The following is a 14548-nucleotide window of genomic DNA, read 5'->3' as shown; positions in this document are numbered from 1 at the left end:
ATCATCTTTCCTATATTTGTTTTTCTACAACATATTATTGAAATGTTTTTTATTCCATTTAAACAAATAATAATATTATTATAGTATTTTTATTTCTTACCAAAACAGTAAGTCATTGCTCAAATCCTTATTCCTTATCTTTTTCTCTTATAATGCATAACTGTTTTCCTGTATGAAGAGCTTTTCAAGTGCTCTTGCCTACAGTGTTTATCCTTGTATGATGCAAGTAGGATGAAATCCCCACATAGCCTTTCCCCAGCTATCTAGGGAAATAATTATTACTTATTGGCAAGCCATCTAAGGTCCCTTGCCACTTTCCCAGCAATAACTTTTATGTGTTGTCACTCAAGGCTTATTTTACATACTCTTCTTGATATCAGCCATTTTGAAATGGCTGTTTTAAATAGTTAGTTATTAAATTCTGAACACTCATAATAATACATAAGGCATTTAAAAACCTTCAAATGGTTTTAAACTTGAATGTGTGGTACTGAGGTACTGAAACTATTTTGTCTGGTTTTGCAAGTGCACAAAAATTACATGACAAAATAATCAAATTGAGCTGAAATACAAAGGTTGTCATCATATTTCTGCATCCTAAAGTTGGGACGGACCAAAGTCACATAAGATAGTTGCCTTCTAAATCCTTTAATGTATGACGGCAACCTGTTATGCTCTTACCTTAGGGTTAATAGGATTACGTAGTCCAGCAGTGGCAGAGTACTTACATGCAAGCCTCTGTAATATGGTGTTGGTGGAACATGCAACCCACAGTTTTTAAAGACATGAAAATGCATAATTGTGAAATTGAATAACTTAAGTCCAAATTTTCATAGAACTTTGCAAATTGGTTTATTTAGTACACCTAATATGCTTATTAATATTTATGACTTCTGCAACTAAAAGTGAACACCAGCTTAAAAATTTACATAGTGCTTTCTGTTGTGAGATTAAGTATTTTCTCCATATTTTCTAACAGAAGGATAGCAGCAGGGTTTTAACTATTTTATCTAAAAATTACCCTGCAGGAGGATATTTTGAAATAATGAGGTACTATTTTGGCTAAGCCTATCATCTCAGGAAATCCAAGGAGATATGCTGCAACTTAACTAAATTTAGAACAAATTGTAAAAACTCTCTACCCCGTTTGTTTTTCTGTCACTTGTGTTTTTCTTCAATCACGCAATACTGTTAAACTCAAATAGCTCTTGCTTTGCTTGTATTTCCAGAGCTTAATATTAGAACCGTCTAGGCCTTAGTATCATTCAGATGTCTGTTTTATAGAAGCATAATTACGGGTTTATTCTGTTTTATTTCCTGTGAAGAGACCATGTAGAAATGTCGCACACAAACAAGGAAATATTTTCTTTTGCAGCAACAACATTTGACCGCTAGATGGTGAAGGAATAGCTAATTCATGTCACGCTAACAAAGTCATGTGACTGTTAAGTAGGGCTGGGTTAAAAAAAATCGATTTATCGATTTTAATCTATTCAACTGAAATAAATCCAATATCAATTAGTAAAACTTGGAGATTTTTTAAAATGTCTTCGTTTGATGTACCATGACCCTACTCTCGTGTGACTTAGCATAAATACACACAACTGGTTTCGTTTGTTTCCTCCAACCAAAATCAGCTTTTCTTGCCGAGATGATGTCAAGTTCAGATGTTTTCATTCACCAGTGTGGATTACATTCACCTATAAAGCCTTTGCAGCGTATTACCGCTCACATTAGCAGCTAACGCTAAGACCGCAGGCACTCATATTAGCAGCTAATGCTAATAGGCGCAGTCACATTCAACAACAGGAAGTGATGTCACCATGCACGTAGTTTAAAATAAATCCGATATGGTCATTTAAACCCATATTAAACCCATATTTACCCAAATTTCCCTGAGGACTCTCCAAAGGGATTAATAAAGTAATAAAAATAAAGTATTTCTATTCTATTCTATTAAAGTCAATTTCCTCTAGGACAGATTTCCACTTTGTCCTTTAATCAAAAAGTAAACAGTCTGATGCTATTTATCTAATTTACTTGACGGTATGTCATAGCTGCGCCTGCTCTTTGTGTCCATGGCAGTCAGCACACACACACACAGACATGTGTACGTACACACAGGTCAGAACACAGAGTGCACGCGTCACGGCAACACACACAGCTGGTCAAGCTGAATCTACCGCATAGACTGTATTTTTTTTTTTTTTTTTTTTTCTCAAGTTTTATTGAACTGTATTTACAACACAAGTACAAATGACAACAAATCTTACAACACAAGCTCAGGGGCAATATCCCAAATCGCTTGGGTTTTCACAGCTTTTGGATTCGTACAACATTTTAAGGATTTCATGTATATGTTGATATAACATAGAAAAACTGACATACTTGGTTTTTGCTTTGCAAATTTGCTACAGTGTATATGAAATTTAGCTATTAGGATGAAGAGATTTAAAACAAATCGAATTTTGTTGGGGAGGTGATCATTAAAACAGCCAAATAATATGTATTCAAGCTTCAGGTTAATTTGATACTCCAATTTTCTGTTGAGGTACAGATTAATATCATTCCAGAAAATTTGGGAAAAAGGACAATCCCAAAACAAATGACATATTGTCTCATCTGCTTTATGACAGAAGGAACAGAAATGCTCCACATTTTTATGAAATCTTGCTAGATAAACATTAACAGGATAACATCTGTGGAGAATTTTCAGAGACACTTCTCGCACTTTGTTGGTAATAAAATATTTTCTTGGTAATGACCAGACCTTTTTCCAGTTTATATCAGAAAACTCATTATTCCAAACAAAAACAGATGCTGGTTTACAGCTCAGATCTCTTTGAATTAGTTCTCTTATACATTTGTTATTAGTTTTTGTACTAAGAAAGTGCTCAGAGTTTCCAATAAATATATCTGGCAAGATCTTGGGAGGAGCAGTTCTGGGTGAAGATGAGACAAGAAGTTTGCCACCAGAGGGAATGGCACCAATAACAATAGCAAATTCTCTGGGAGTAACAGGAAAATTGAAGTGTTTAAGAAACTCATAATATGTAAATAGATGACCATCCTTATTGAGTAACTGATTAACAAGCAGAATACCATTTTCCACCCATGTTTTCAAATATAGTGTTTTGTGCTTATAGCATATGTCCTGATTGTTCCAGATGTAATACGTATGTGGGGTAAAGTTATGCTTGTAGACTAAGGACCATGATAGAAGCATCTGCCTGTGAAAATTAGACAATTTGATGGGTATTTTGTCTATATTGTAATTGCATCTTATTAGAAAATGAAGACCTCCTAAAGCTTCAAAAACATGGTGCGAGATAAATGTCCATAAAGACTTTGGATTTAACAAGTATCTTTTAATCCACTTTATTTTAAAAGAGGAATGTAAAGTATAAAAGTCTAAAGCATTAAAACCACCAGAGTTTAATTTGTTAGTCATCACACTTTTGCGAATTTGATGGACTTTTCTTTTCCAAATGAAATTAAATAGGGCTTTGTCAATAGTATTGCATACATCTTTGGGGACATCTAAAGCAGAGCTGGCATACACAAGCCTAGATAGGCCTTCCGCTTTGGAAAGTAGGATGCGGCCGGTTATACTGAGATCTCTCTGGATCCACATATCAAACCTTTGTTTAATAGTAGAAATTAGAGGGGTAAAGTTATCACTAATTCTCAAATGTTCATCTTTGACAATATTAACTCCTAGGTATTTAACTTTAGATCTTACAGGAATTCCTTCAATGTCTAATTGACTGCTTGGTTTTATAGGGAACAACTCACATTTGGATAAATTCAGTTTCAGACCAGAAGCTTTGGAAAACATATTCAAAATTCTTATAGCAACTTTCACTTGGGAACTGTTTTGCAAGAAAAGGGTAGTGTCATCTGCTAGTTGGCTGAGAGTAATAACCCTCCCTGCTACAGAGATGCCTTTTAGATCACTGTTATTAATACAAGTGGCCAATATTTGCATTGGGAGTAAGAAAAGATATGGAGAGACCGGACAACCCTGACGTATTCCTCTTTTTAACTCAAATCTTTTTGTAGTACCATGTGGCAGCTTAATTGAGCTGTTACCAGATGCGTAAAGAGTTTTTATTGATTTTATGAACTGTTCCCCAAAACCAAAAAGAGCAAGTGCTGCATACATAAACTCGTGTTCAATTGAATCAAATGCTTTTTGAAAGTCTAAGAACAATATAAAGCTGTCATCCTCTATTAAATCTGAGTAATCTAGTAAATCAAGTACCAATCTAATATTGTCAATTATATACCTGTTAGACATGAAGCCATTCTGGGACTCATCTATAATATAATGAAGGACTGACTTAAGTTTTTCGGCTAAACATATTGCAAAGATTTTATAGTCATTATTTAAAAGAGAGACCGGACGCCAATTATCTAATATTGTACTGTCTTTATGTGGTTTTGGAATTAAAGTAATTAAGCCTTGACATAAGGAGGGAGGTAATAACCCACTTTCAATACTTTCACCAAAAACCTTTAAGAGAAAAGGAGCTAATTCCTCTGAGAACTGCTTATAAAATTCAGAGGATAAACCATCGGTCCCCGGAGATTTATTTAATTTGAGTTTATTTATTGCTCTCTTCACCTCTTTCAAAGATATTGGACTGTCGCACATCAGTTTATCTCCTTCACTAATAACATGTACATCACTCATAGCGGCAAAGAAGTGCTGTAGGTCATTGTAAGATAGTGTGGAATCATACACAGATTTGAAATAGCTTTCACATATTGTAGCTATTTCTCTTGGATCATCTATCATCTTTCCATCAATACACAGTTTGTTTAATCCATTCCTAGTTTGTCTATGTTTTTCTAATTTGAAGAAGTAACTGGAATTCTGTTCGCCCTTTTCTATCCACTTAGCCCTTGACCGCACAAAAGCACCCTTGGCTTTGTTTATATATAGTTGGTCTAGTTTCAGTTGCAAGGAGTTTAGGTGTATTTTCTGCTCCTCTGACAAATTTTCAGGTGAAATTGAAGACAGAGCAATTAGCTCTGTAGTCAGAATGTGTTCCTCTTTTTTTCCTTCTCTTTTAAGAGTGGCACCAGCTCTTCTCAACAGTTTTTGCAACTCAAATTTTAGGAGCTCCCAATATTTACTATAAGATTCTTCATTCTTTGCCAAATTCCAGTATTCTGCTATTAGTTCCTTTATATTAACTTTTAATGTTTCGTTACATAAGAGCTGATTATTTAATTTCCAATAGCCAGGGGTTAGTTTTTTTGTCAGACAATATGATGATAAGTTTAAATCAAGAGTTATAGCTTTATGATCAGTTAGAGGGCTAGGGATGATTTCAGCATTGTATGGTAGACTTAAGATGGAATCTGAGACCAACCAGAAGTCGATTCTTGATCGAAAGGTACCGGATTTGTTGCTCCACGTATATTCTATACAGTTAGGATTACTTAACCTCCATGCATCTGTCAACCCATTTACAGACATAAAGTCAAGCAAAAAGCTATTTTCCTTCTTCCTACTAGGGAATCGATCAATCTCATCATTCGTGGTGACATTAAAATCACCCCCCAGAACAATTTTGACATCACCAAATCTCTTAATCGTAGACCTAATATGTGAACTTAGGACAATTAGCAGCTCCTTATTTTCCTTGTCATTGTTATACCCATACACATTTCCCACTAGATACATTTGGTTTGACAAACAAACAGTCAAAAGAATAAAGTGTCCATTTTTATCAGCAAGAACTGAAGTAATCTTTCCTTGAAAATTTTTTTTAAGGGTCATTGTACCTCCTGAATATTGATTCCCATGTGACATCCAAAGATCTTCTCCCCATTGCGATTTCCAGAAGTTGTAGTCAGTTTCCACCGAGTGACTTTCTTGAATAAAACAGAAGTCTGCATCAAAGTTTTTTGCATAAAGAAATAAAGCTTTCCGCTTTGTGATGTCTCTTAAGCCCCGAGCATTAACAGAAAGAAATCTTAGAACTGAAATGATAAACCAAATAGTAATCTACTGCCTGAGAAAACTAGCAGTTATTAAACAACCAAACTTTCCTCGTAAATAAAGCAAATTATTAGCACCATAACAGGATGTGCAACTCCAAGTCACAAAACCATGCAAGTCGGATTGAAAGACACACCTCACCATGTTGCAGCCGAGGGTCTATCCGTCAGACCACATTAACCTGCTGCAGTGAGCTAAAGCAGCCCAGATTCTAAGGTCAAGTTGCAAACTTTCAATGATGATTTCAATGGATCTCTTTGTTGTCAACAAAGGCTTTTCCTCCAACAAAGAAGGCGATCTTCTTTTCCTCACGGGCCTTCATTATCTGAGGCCACAACCTTTTGCGCAGCTCCCGATCTTCCGGAGTGAGATCTTCTTTGAAGCGGATCTTCCTCTGCTTCAAATACTCCGCGTTTTTGGATTGTTTCCACACGGCGTCTCTGAAATGCCTCATCGAGAACTGCAGAATGACATCGCGAGGGAACATTTGATTTGAGGTCTTCCTTCCAAGCCTGTGGACGGAGTCAATCACATCCAGAAACCTGTCTTTGTACTGAGGAACCACATTCTGACAGATTTCAATCAGCCGCGCTCTCACATCTTCTCCCTCCGTCTCTGGAAGCCCGCGCAGTCGTAAATTCCACCTCCGTTTGTATCTTGCTAGCTCCTGAACTTTGTTTTCTAAGCCCAGTATCTTCTCTTCCGTCTTGTTAACTCTTTCAACAGTGATTTGCAGCGTACCTTTGATATCCTGAACATCAGCTGCCAAAAAGTTGATGGATGCTTTCAGTTCCTCAATAGATCTTCCAATACTACATCCTTGTTCCTCAATGGCGGACTTTAGCGCCGCTACGATGTTGTCTGCCGTCTCTTTCTCCATTTTCCCTTTCTTTGCACAGGAAGATTTTTTCGGTGAAACAGCAGGAGTAAGTTCACTTTTCCGCTTCGAGAGTAAGTTAGTTGACATTACAACTGTTGTAAAAGCTGTTTTAGATGCTTTTCTTTGTGAATGTTTGAGGAAAGTTGGGAATCGCGTCTACTCGTCAGCCGCCATCTTGCGCGCCCCCATGGCGTCCTCCCGCATAGACTGTATATAAAAGATGGACGGAACCTCCGTTACGTCACCCGTAGGTTTCTGAAGCGCAAAAGTGAAGCTCGTTGGGCCCACCGTCGCCATCTTGGTAGGGTCACACGTGTCATTAGTCCCGGAAAATTCAAATTGGGCAGAGAGGTCAAGCTGAGAGGGGGACTGTGAAGATGGGGGTAGATGATAGCCAACCATCAAACTCTGAGCTACCTGTAGCTAAGAGCTAACCCGGAGCTAACAGTAGTTAACCAGCTAACGGAGGTAGGCTGGTTAAAGCTAAGGCACGCTGCTAGCCAACTAAAAACCGTGGTTGTGCTGCACTCGCCCTTCTTTCCGCAGATATTGGATACCTGTCAGTCAAAAGGACACGCCTCCAATTATGCCAAGATTTCAAGATTAAATAACATCCAAAAGGATGAGCTAGAAAAAAATCACCCACTCACAGTTGTCATGAAGGTAAACTTGACCTATTAATCCTAAAATGGATTTTTGTTCCAGGCTTTAAACATGTTTATTTCTGCTGTGAAGTTGGTCTTTTTAACATGGGAGTCAATGGGGATTTGCTGTGTTTTGGAGCCAGCCACTAGCGGATGAGGGGTGAACTGCAATTTTTTTGCACTTCCACATAGGCTTCACATTTTACAGGCGGAGGTTGCTCTTAATCTACAGTCATTGAAAATATCTATGAGTCATATTATGGCTTAAAATGGATCCAGTATTCTTTGTAGATTTTATTAACATCAACAGGTTATTTGAGATGTGAACTTTAAAAATATTTAGAGCGACTCCACAGAATGTAACGTTTAATGAGGACATTTAAAATGTTTAACTTTTTTTTGTCCTGTGATTTTTTTTTTTTTTTTTTTTGTCTCCATCACAGCATTTCTGGCTCTGAATCTGGAGAAACACTGTATTGTTATGGTTACATAATGACATAATTAACTGTAACTGAATAGATGTCGAATCAAATTGGATATAATCAAAATCAAATCAAAATAGGTTGTTGTGAATTGAATCGAATCAATTCAGGAAATTAGTAACAATACCTAACCCTACTGTTTAATGACAGGACTTTTCTAGCTTGACCACAATATCACATCTAAACAAACAACAAAAACTAAAAAATATATTTATGTATTATTATATTATTGGTTGCAGTTATGTTTTCAAAAGTTTTTGTTTATAATTTCATTATTCAATAATAACAATAGTAATAATAATAATAATAATAATAATAATATTTCTTTATTTCTTTATTATTAAAACAAAGTTGGAGATGCTAACAGTAAAAACACTGTAAATGCATGTGTGCATCAGCTCTGTCACACACATATTGTTTAGCAGCTCCTCGCTTTCATCACTTTTCATTCAAGTGTTTGCTTTAAATTCTACCTAATAAGAAGATGGTGTTTTGGGGCTGTCGGGTCAGCTTTAACAAGGATGGCATCGGAGAACTCAGTGAAACACAGCACTAACTTCAGATCATGTTTAATAATTTACAGACCTGCCACAAATGTTTTACAGCACATTTTTATTGTATGGGGAGCTCACTTGTTCACTTGGTATCCCAGACTTACAGTATTCAAGCATAAGCCCACAAGTATTTGTCTGACACACTTCGTGGGGGTCATGCACTTGATGACAATAATAAGCAGTTCCTTCTGAGATCAAATAATCTGACAGCATGAATGAAGCCAGTACCTAAAGCAAGTTGATACGTCAGTGCTGATCTTTCTATAGCATGACTTAATTAAAATGATTAACGAGCTGTGACCCAAGGGAAAAACACAGTATGTGACTGAATGAACAAGATCATGAATACAGGCGGCCAAAGTGAGTTTCCTTGACTGGATGGCATTAGAGATTCTTAGAGATAGGATAACAAGCTCGGTCATCTGGGAGGCGCTCAGAGTAGAACCGTTGCTCCTCCAAATCCAGAGGAACCAGATGTGGTAGCACAAGCATCTGATCAGGATGCATCCTGGACCCATCTCTGAGCAGGTCTTCTGGGCATGTCCATCTAGAAGGAGACTCTGGGGAAGACCCAGGATGCACTGGAGAGACTAAATCGCCCGGTTGGCCCATGAACACCTCGGGATCTGAGCTGGGAGATGTGGCCATGGAAAGGGAAGTCTAGGCTTCTTTGCTTATGCAGCTGCCCTAAGCCGACCCCAGATAAGCAGCAAGAAATGGATAGGATGGATATTTATGCCTGATGATCAGGTAGTATTTCAAAGGCCCTGTATTGGTTTCTTTCATTTAGCAGCAGTAGTTGTTACCTTGCAAAACCTTGTGTTACTTCAACTGGATCAACCATCTCTGCTGCTGTTCACTCTAAATGTGAGAGCAGAGGCCATAAATGAAGCTCGACTCAAAACAGTGATTTTATCTGCTATTTGTTTGACAGCCCACCTGATTATAGTAGTCTACCAGTAGCAGTACCAGTATAGTAGTCTATGTAGTCTACCATGTTGGATGATATGTGAATTTGATGTAAAAAAAAAAAACATAAACAAAACAAAGTGGGATTTTGTTATTATCACTCTGTATTTTGACCAACACATAAACAAAAACATGGAATAGAAAGAAAAGAAAATGAGTGTCATTTATTGCCGTCTATGCAGCTTTGCAGGAAACTAGAATCCAATTAAAAGTTTTTTTTTTTTTTTTTTTTCCCCCAGTAAGAGCAATAAACTCTGCGCTATAACTAAAAATTAAGTGTTCTTAGAAAAACAAACAAAATAAATAAATAAATAAATAAATTCAACACTGGGCAAGTCCAGCTCAGGTTAATAAACTGTTTAATAAATAAGCCATTGAATACAAATAAGGCGCACATCCACCCATTTTCTAAACCCGCTTATTCCAGTGCAGTGTCATGGGTGGGGCTGGAGCCTATCCCAGCAGCTACAAGGCGAGAGGCAGGGTGAATCTTGGACAGGTCACCAGGCTCAGCAGTGAGTGTTACACTCACTCCTGGGGAGAATTTATAGTGACCATTTAAACTAACATGCATGTCATTGGATGGTGGGTGGAAGCCAGAGTACCCTGAGTACCTGAAGAACCCACGCGTAGAGAGAATGTGCAAAATATTCAAGGTAAACATTTTTAAATTATGGCTAACTTGCTTGAAGAAGGTTTATTAATTGCTACTTGCTCCTGACGCTTCATTTTAAGTGGACGTGCTCAATCTTTCTGTTTGGTGAAATAAAATTTGAACCCAAAAGTTGCCAGTGCCTGCATTTAATTAATCCTAATTGTATGACACAATCTGTTGAATCCCTTGGACAAGCAAAGTATGTGCCTCAACAACTCCTTAGATTTGCATGCCTGTTAATGTGACTGCAGGAAGATGAAACTTTTGGCATGTCAAATTTGGTCCACAAATGTCACTTGGCCAGTCTAGTAACTTTTTATGGAAAAGCACCAAGACCTTCATTCAAACAGGACACCATCAAGTTTAATTGTCATCAGATCAATAGAAATAGGCTTTTGTTGTTTTATTCTTGGCTCTTCACAGGGTCTGAATGGTAAAACATTAAATAAGAACAACCCCCTGTGAGAATGACCCTCAATGAGAAATAGAAATTTCTGCTACCACGTCATCTGCATTTATGTTGATGTTTAACGGGGAGAGTTTGATCAGCAGCACCACACACAGATAACTTGAAGCATGAAGGCCAAATCCTGCACTGCATTGATTGAACAAAGACCCATCCACCCTTCTGCCTCTCCACTGACAAACCCTCTTGTGCTGTTCTTATATCAACAGTGTTAGTACACCACTTCAAAAGCAACAGTGTGTGACGGCAACAGCATTACATATCGACCATTGCAGCATCAACTCGTGCAGAGTTCTTCGTCATGAATGGTGGCACCATTAATATTACTTAAACACACCTGCTAGTTGATGGATAAATTCAGAATGTTTGTCTCTTTTGATCGGCTTAGATTAAGGGTTGTGATTTTCTTTTTCTAATGATTTATGATAATGTTGAATAAATAACAACCATTATTTTACCCAATTCCAAAAGAAATTTCTTCATTCTTGTTTTATCTCTGCATTTTTTTCCCAGTTGACAAGTTCCCTTGGTACTTATCTTCTTGTCTGTGTGTTTTTATCCTCTATCTCTCTGTAATCTATTACCCCCTCCTCTTTGCCCATTCCCTCTCTGTCACCTTCTTTCAATGCCTCTCTCTCCTTCCCTCTCTTTCTTTCCCAGGCGAGCGATGCATGCTGCAAACGGTGTGTGCGTGTAGTGTGAGTAAGAACCATCGGTGTATGCGTGTGCTTGTGCGTGTGGGTGTGTGTGTGTGCGTGTGTGTGTGTGGAGAGAGAGAGAGACATAGACTGAGCCGCTAACACGGAGCATGCCTCTACGTCCGGCAGCCGGCAAACATGAGCCACCCAGCTCTCCACGGCAGGACCAGGAGCAGCAGCATACACACTCACACACACTCACACACCCTTACACACACGCACCAAACGGCAGCCAGGGGGCCAGCACTGACAGCAGCAGCTCCCGGGAAGAGGACAGCGGTGTTCCCGTTCCTCACGGTGTTACGGCTTTCCGTCCCGGTGCAGAGCATAGCTACAGTGCAGGAGCACCCATGGAGGAGCCGACAGGCAACACTGTGGTCATCCGCATTGGAATCCCAGACCTACAACAGACGGTAAGGGCTTGTTATATTACCACTGCTGAAGAGAGTGTAAAAGAGAGGGAAGCTGCCTCTCCCCCTTCTGCTCTGACAGGCTGCTTTCAACCTTTATTTTCTGCTTTATGAACAGTTCTTAATTTCTTTTGGATATTTCTATTTTATCCGCTTTTTGTCTTTCTATCCTGGTTTATATCTACCTCTTTCTTCTTTTCCCTCTCTTTTTGGTTTTGGTTTTTGCTCGTTTCTTGGGATCCACACCCCCTGCCTGTTCCACTGGCATCTCGCTAATAAAGCTACCGCTTCATTAACTGGGGCTTCAGCTGACTTTGACAACTAGCCACTTAGGTTGAGAGCTGGAGAAGGAGAGAGAAGAAAACTGGGATAAAATGAGGCTAAACCACAGAAGTAACAATCATGACTGTCATACCTAGACTGTGAAACTTTACCTCAAACCTGTCTTTTTCTATCTCTGCCGTTAGTCTACGCAGGACAAAATAACCAGGCAGATCCTTAATGTACCTGCAGCTTTTCAGAGGATGTAGCCTTTGCATTTGAAGTATTGCATCCACTGAAGAAATGCTCAACAATTAGACTCTGAGATTGATTGCAGCCCCCTTTTTTTACCTACTCCATATGGTCACCTTAACAAATTCGCTGTAAGTCTGTCTTTGTCAGATTGTGATTGCTGCAGCAGGTGTTATAAATCAGAGCAAATGTCTACATGCCTAAACAGTTACTTTCATCTAATTTTGAAATCCAGCTCCTTTAAATCATACAGCTATCCTGGGCAGCATAACATAATTCATTTTTAACACTTCCTTTGGTTTGTAAAGAAGTATTTTAGTATTTGCTATAAAGTTAAATACAATAGTCCTTCTAAAATGTCCTTTGTAAGAAATATGTTAATGTTTATTGGATAACAGATAATAGCACATCAAACCAGAGTAAAAGGAGACATTTTGCACTTTACTGGCTGCAGACCAATATCAAGTGTTCAGCAAACCATGTCTTCACCCTGTTTTCTTTCTACACTTATAGCTGCTGCTGCTCTCTTCATTTCATTAACACAGATCACTCTAAAGCATGCCAGATGACACTTTCTATGGCAAGCATGATAGGACCTTTTATATTACAACTTTTCCCCCTAACCACTCATTTTCTACCTTGACATTACGGCTGGAAGCATCCTTGACTTCTGATGTTTTAAAAGCAGATCAAAGGTTTTATAAGCCTGGTCAGTTCCTAAGTTTGCTTTTAGTAGATTAAGTTTAAGTGCCCTTTTATTCATTCACCAGACGTTGAATGCAAAGGCAAAAAGCTAGTTGTGTGTTGGTTATTGTTGATTACCTCATTGTTGTTGGCTGAAATGACCCATTGTGAAGCTCCAGCTCTGCATGCCAGAAATAAAGACAGGAAATAAAAGGAGGGCAGTGGAAAAGAAAGCAGAGAATTCCCCAAAGGTACTGCAGAATAGACGTCTGTGAAGAAAATTGTTTTTCGGTGAATCTCAAAACACTTGAACACAGACTCACAGAAGCATACCTAGTCACGCTCTTGCATGCATGCACACACTCACACAAACATACGCACCTGCACATGAGTCCTAATCCAATTATCAGAAGACTAACCTCAAAGTTCTTATGTAATTCAAAGATGCTCAGCAGATCATTAAGTTCACTTCCAAGGAATCACATTTTTCCTGTATATTGGCTAACAGGTGAGAGCACATATGGTGTGAGATAGTTTGACAGACAGAAACGGTGTGAGCTCTTCAAAGTCTGACAAGTAAACATGGGAGCAGATGACAGATGGCAAGATTCTGACTGTTTGAATCTTTTATGGAGCAGTCAAAAGTGACTTGTGTGTACACTGAGTGAAAAGGAGATTACTCTGGGATAGTCTGCCTGAAGTAGGATTACATACAGCCTGCTGTGTTTCAAGTCTGGATCAGGAGAATGAAGCGCCATGCATTGATCACACAGAGAAACATTTTACCTTTTCAGCCAGACAGAGAGGAGGGAAGGGGGCTCATGTGGAGTGAAGCCAATTAATAAAATGGCTACATCCTTATACTTTTTCAGTCTCTAGTCTGTTCCTGTACCAACCACATTATTGCAGCAGCTGTTGTCTTTTATCTCATGAATGTATCACTGTGACAAAATATGAGACACCTACAGTACCAGAACAACCATTTTTTTTAGTACCATGGTTTTTATTTATACCTCTGTAAACAACGTATTGTACAAGATAATTGTGAAATACCTCAACATGAAATCAAAATTAAGGCAAAATTTCAAGAATGCCATCCTTCGACCCATGAGTGATAAGATGTATGTTTCTGCAGTATGGCTAGTATGCAGTATGCATGTGTTTTTTTTAAAGATCATTGTGGTCCACGAACTTTGAGGCTGATGTGATTCCATCACAACATGGTCTCTAGTTCATGGGATTATTCTCAGATGTAAACTGTTCCTTGTAAGACACCAAGGGTGCAATATTGTTCAGTAAAGGTGTTCTTTAGTTCTGGTGGGGAGATAAGGTGAAATACACAGGGGCGATCCCAGCAGTAGGCACAACTGGAAATTTTTACAGTGAAACAAAATATACTCTTGTGATATAGTTTAATCCAAGTATGATATTGTATAAAGGTTTTGCAAAGTCATTAATTTGACTGTGACAAAGTTTTGTGTTAGAAATAACGGACAACAGCATGGTTTCATAAGCTGTCAATATCAATATTTCCTCACAGTGCTTTGTAATTATTTGTAAAGATAATGTTGTTTTAGATC

General features: G+C 38.2%; 1 protein-coding gene across 2 annotated transcripts in view; it reads left to right on the top strand.

Moving 5' to 3' along the window:
- The window catches only part of shank3a (SH3 and multiple ankyrin repeat domains 3a), a 197664-nt gene that overhangs the window by 36725 nt on the left and 146391 nt on the right, over positions 1–14548 (top strand). Inside the window, exons 1-2 of one of the 2 annotated variants that reach the window (XM_041998108.1) lie at positions 9952–10198; positions 11324–11774. In XM_041998108.1, the coding sequence (XP_041854042.1) occupies positions 11472–11774 (303 nt within the window). In that variant the 5' untranslated portion in view covers positions 9952–10198; positions 11324–11471. Of the gene's footprint in view, positions 1–9951; positions 10199–11323; positions 11775–14548 lie in introns of those variants that run through there. The other variant, XM_041998109.1, reaches the window with a different exon arrangement.

Source organism: Melanotaenia boesemani, chromosome 10, assembly GCF_017639745.1.
Source record: "Melanotaenia boesemani isolate fMelBoe1 chromosome 10, fMelBoe1.pri, whole genome shotgun sequence".
In the NCBI taxonomy this organism is placed as follows: Eukaryota; Metazoa; Chordata; class Actinopteri; order Atheriniformes; family Melanotaeniidae; genus Melanotaenia; species Melanotaenia boesemani.
This window is presented reverse-complemented; position numbering and strand designations above follow the sequence as displayed.